General features: G+C 33.2%; 1 protein-coding gene across 1 annotated transcript; it reads left to right on the plus strand.

Moving 5' to 3' along the window:
* The first annotated feature begins 924 nt into the window (after positions 1–924).
* On the plus strand, positions 925–2,671 carry LOC111383361 (alkane hydroxylase MAH1-like). Its single transcript, XM_023007471.1, has one exon. The coding sequence runs from the start codon at positions 962–964 to the stop codon at positions 2,480–2,482; it is 1,521 nt and encodes a 506-aa protein (XP_022863239.1). The 5' UTR covers positions 925–961; the 3' UTR covers positions 2,483–2,671.
* Positions 2,672–5,314: the final 2,643 nt, after the last annotated feature.

Consider the following 5,314-nt stretch of genomic DNA (forward strand, 5'->3'; position numbering starts at 1 on the left):
TGCTATAAAATCAAATTATTATAGTATAATAAAGAAGCAGATAGCAACATATGATAAATTAGAATCATATAGGGGTGGACGCAGATATTTTGAATTAGGGGGCATAATCAAACTCTGTACAAATCGAATATTTTGTTCTAAATTTTTAAATAATTCATGCTTAATCAGAAAAAAATACATATTTACATTTATAAATATTTCTTCATTAATATTTTGCTAATCATTTTCATCCATTTAATTTCGAATAGTCATTTTATTAATATTTTACCTATCACAAGAAAATACATATTTACGTTTAAAAAATTTATAGCGTATTTGATACAAACAATCAACTCGAGTAATTGAAAGAAAAAATATATGACTAATATTTAATATTAATAATCAGTCAAATAAACACAATTTTTTAAAGATAAGTTAATTGGATAGAATCATTTCAGACAAATTCTATATACACAAATAGAATAGGAGAAAATACAAATTTAGATACTAATTAGTTGAAAATTTGTAGTGAATGTAATAATTTGTGGAGAAATTATAGACAAATTTTAAAAAATTAAAAAGGTTAAAGTTTTAATAAAAGACGTAAGGAAAAGAGTAAGAGCAAGAGAAAAGAGAAAAAATTCAAATTTATTGTGATTTTATCCCTGTTTAGTCAGGATTAAGATTAGATTTTTAGTAAATTTTGATAAAAGTTAAGGATGTCATGAAATATGTTATTAAAATTAAATAGTAACTTTGATTTAAATTAAAAATTTATATTTCAATCGTTACCAAATAGCACTTTATTTCAAATAAATAAATAAATAAATAAAATAATCTCAAAAGTTAAGGGGTCACGTGAATCCACGACCCCCACTGGGTCCGCCAGTGGAAACAAGAATATTATATGCTGCTTTAAACGGCAAGAGCACGGTTATGTTAAAACCAGAAAGTATCTGATATTCTATACCTCTCGACTTTAATGGCCATCTTTTTTGGATACCCTGAGATTTTTTTGATTCTGCTATGCATAATTATCCTTTATTTCTTTAGAATTAGAAGTTGGAACAAAAGCTCCATGCCAACAGATTGGCCTCTGGTTGGCATGTTGCCGGGAATTCTTCGAAATGCGCATCGAATCCATGATTTTACGACAGATATGCTTGATGAATCGGGGGGAACAGTTGAGGTTAAAGGGCCCTGGTTTGGTGATATGGACATGGTGGTCACTTGTGATCCTGCAAATATCCACTATATCTTGAGCAAAAATTTTGCAAACTATCCAAAGGGCCCCGAATTCAGAAAAATATTTGATATTCTGGGAGATGGGATTTTCAATGCTGATTCTGAACTGTGGGAATTTCACAGGAGAACAACTTTGTCAATCATGAGTAATGCCAAGTTCAATATTTTCTTGGAGAGGGCTGTTTGGTACAAGGTCGAAAATGGACTTATACCCGTGCTCGACTATTTCGTTGAACGAGGAGTGGAGGTCGATTTGCAAGACATTTTGCAGAGGTTCACCTTTGATAGTATCTGTAAATTGGTACTGAATTATGATCCTAGGAGTTTGTCTATTGATTTACCTTATATTCCATGTGAGAAGGCGTTCAATGATGCTGTGGAAGCCTTGTTGCACAGGCACATTTTGCCAGAAAGCATTTGGAAGCTGCAAAAGTGGCTGGGAATTGGAAAAGAAAAGAAGCTCATAAGAGCTTGGGAAGCTTTTGATAAATTTGTATATCCGTGTGTTTCAAACGAAAAAGTAATCGAAGAACAAGACTACGATTTTAATTTCTTAACAGCCTTTAGAAAGGCATGTAAAGAAAAAAATGTTGCTCCTGGTGATTCAATAGACTTTCTAAGGGACACCTTTTTGAATTTGATGTTAGCAGGCAGAGACACCACAAGCACTTCTCTTACTTGGCTACTCTGGCTCGTTTCGACTAACTCGTCCGCAGAATCCAAGATACTAGAAGAAATCGAGACGAAATTGCACGCCACGAAGGATAAGAAATGGAGATTTTTCAATGTAGAGGAGTCGCGTAAATTAGTCTACCTCCACGGGGCTATATGCGAGTCTCTAAGGCTGTTCCCTCCTGTGGCTTTTGAACACAAAGCTCCAATTCAACAAGATACTATCCCAAGTGGTCACCGCATTAATCAAAACAAAAAGCTGCTGCTCTCTTTCTATTCAATGGGAAGAATGGAAAAGATTTGGGGAAAGGATTGCTTAGAATTCAAGCCCGAGAGATGGATTTCCGATGAAAGAGGAGGAATCAAGCACGAACCATCGTTCAAGTTCCCAGCATTTAATGCCGGACCAAGAACCTGTCTAGGAAAAGACATGTCTTTCATCCAGATGAAAATGGTTGCAGCTACAATTATCTATAACTACCATATTCAAGTGGTGGAAAATCATCCAGTTTCTCCTAATGATTCTATTATAATTCAAATGAAACATGGTCTCAAGGTCAGTTTATTCAAAAGAAGAAATATATGATGCATCAGATATTACAGAGGAATGTTTCAGAACGATTTAGGGTGTGATTTATTGTCCATGTAACTTCGATTTGTAGCAACTATATGTATAATAATTTGTGAACCAGTGAAGATAAATATTCTGTTCTCAAGTTAATTGAGGGTGTCATTACATCTTTCACAAATAAGCGAGTGCAGGTACTACCGACCATTCTGGAATTACACTTTACAAATACTGTTTAGTATTATTATTCTATAATTGTTTTACGTACACATCGTATTCGAAGAACATGAGTCATTGAAGTGTGAGTAGAGCTCTAATGCGCAACTCAAACATCACCTTGTAACTCTATAAATCTTGATAGTGCTAAAAAATATCAACCTATGATTCTTCTCGCCAGCAAAGTTCCATCTTGATAGACTATATGCAGACAACCTCATTCACACGTGTTATTGACCAAATGTAATGTGACCACGTGGAAGTCCCATGTGCTTACACATGGCACTCAACGGTTTTATAAAGAAAAGGTTTTTGAAGTGCTCCGGAATGGTCCTCTCTAATATCCGAGGTCCCTCAACTGAAGCTCCCTCAAGTGGTCTTTTTTACGTCAAGTTGAAGTAATTTTCTCCTTCTGTCAAACCCCTTCACACCCGAGGTCCTTGACTCTCATAAGTGGGTCTGATAAATGTATCTTTAGGACTGATTGATGTGACGTCCTCATTAAATAGATATCATGAATGTAAGAGTATAGGGCGATTGATCCCTTGTCAAACGTCTGTCAATATAATTAATGTAAGATCGGATGATGCGAAACCAGGATCTAGCAAATCAAGCCACGTAGATCTAATTCAACGGTGACAACATCGGCCTGATCACTATAAATAGCGTTCTTTGAAACATTTTAAAGAGATGAATCTCTAGATGTATAAAAGAGCATGGTCTATTTCTCTCTACATAAATTTACTCATTGTTCCGTATTGTCCTCTTTTAAAAGCATTTATCTTGCTTATTTACTTAAGTATATTTGATCAATAATGGAACATGTGTTTAAGCTCAAATTCAACGTGCTAAGGAGTACGTCTACGTGTACATCATCGTGAACGACACCTGTTGACACGTTTTTTGAAGGTTAACGTGTATACTTAAAGTTTGGTCCCACCTCCTAATCAATTCATGGCCGTCATTTTTAAATTGACTTCAGACGAAAAAATACATGATGTCCGAGGCTTGTTTGTTTATCTAGTCGAGTATGGGCGCTCGATCGCTAAGGAAAGTCTTGAATTTTGAAAGAATTGTTTGATTGCATTATTTTTTTTGTTTATGTGGATCCCTTTCTTTCTTGTTTCTTGGGATACGAACAAATTCCACACACCCCCCCCCCCCCCCCCCCCGGGTCAGTTAGGTGACAATCTCCTCAGTATCCAAATCAATCTAAAATTGATTGATGTCCACTGAATTAAACCCATTCAATCCCTATTTAGCCTTACTTGGGTCAAAATTCGACAAATGTAAATAGCTCTTAATTTGTGCACTCTCAAGTCTTCGCCTCTTTTTGGTCTTTCTTAAAATTTTAATAAAGATTTAAGGTAAAGTACAATTAAAAAAGAGTAGAACGAAATATATATGAAGTGAATTATGTCGAAGCAAATCTCTTTAAGACAAATTTCACCCCCTTGCACTAGTATCAAATGATCATTGAACGTCCATATTCAAGATATATCACTTCTTCCAAAGTTGGTATTGCACTATACCATTCCGTCGGTCAAACCAAATTACTGATAGTATTTTTCTCGAATGAAAAAAACTCAAACTAAAATTTCTTAGAAGAAATTTTATTTTTTGAAAAATAATTCGAACGGAATTTTTATTTCAACAAAACAAAATGAATAGAATTTCTCAAGAGATGAGAGAATTAGAAATCAGTAGCTAACTTAAATTGGTTTCGTGTAGAAACTAATGGAATAGATTATAGAATTTCAAGTATTTATTGTGAATGGGTGCACCACGGCCACCACCATTCGGTTCGATCAATCTGAGCTCTTGTATTTAATTTTTTTTTTCCCTTTTTGGGGTTTTCGAAGTTTCTATTCGTTTTCTAGATTGAAATTATAAATCGTATGCATTCCTCTGCGATGGTCCATGAAGCTTCACTGAGTCACATATCTATAACAAAATTATACATATCCAGTTTTAGCAAAGTAATCGATATATTTTATTTTAAAATTTTATTGAAGTCGATGGTCAATGGTCGCCCATGCTCACTCAAGATCTTGGATCCACAACTGTCTGTCGATTTCATTTGTAAGAGCATCTCTAAGAGGTTATTTAAAAATAAGATGCTTTCTATTATAAAAAGTCACCCTTTAATATTATATTCCAAAATCCAAAAGACTATTTTGGAGAGCTAAACTCACCCTTTATATTTAAATACATTTAAAGTATTTCAATATTTAATGGTAGAAAATAATATAACAATTTGGAGAGAAACTAGTGAAAATAAAATATAGAAAAAGACATTATATATTTTTTGGAGTGATAAAATTGTGTTAAAAATAAATAGTCTATTGGAATATATAAAATTTTTTACTATCCAAATTTATAGTTAAATAAAAAAAATATTTTTTTTATCTAGAGTTCTATTTTTGAAAAATGTCGGAGTTTCATGTAAAATAATTTTTCTTTTGTCTACCAATAACCCACTTACGTCTACGCCCATACCCTTCCCTACCCTTCACTACTACTACCACTACAAAAATAATCAAAACTATTAAAAAATGAAAGAAAAAAGAATTAAAAATGGCAAAATAATAATAATAATAATAATAATAATAATAATAATAATAATAATAATAA

The sequence above is a fragment of the Olea europaea genome, unplaced genomic scaffold (assembly GCF_002742605.1).
Source record: "Olea europaea var. sylvestris unplaced genomic scaffold, O_europaea_v1 scaffold2666, whole genome shotgun sequence".
Lineage (NCBI taxonomy): Eukaryota > Viridiplantae > Streptophyta > Magnoliopsida > Lamiales > Oleaceae > Olea > Olea europaea.

Excerpts from the sequence above, each read along its gene's own strand:
- LOC111383361 (XM_023007471.1), top strand. The coding sequence starts at position 962 with ATGGCCATCTTTTTTGGATACCCTGAGATTTTTTTGATTCTGCTATGC.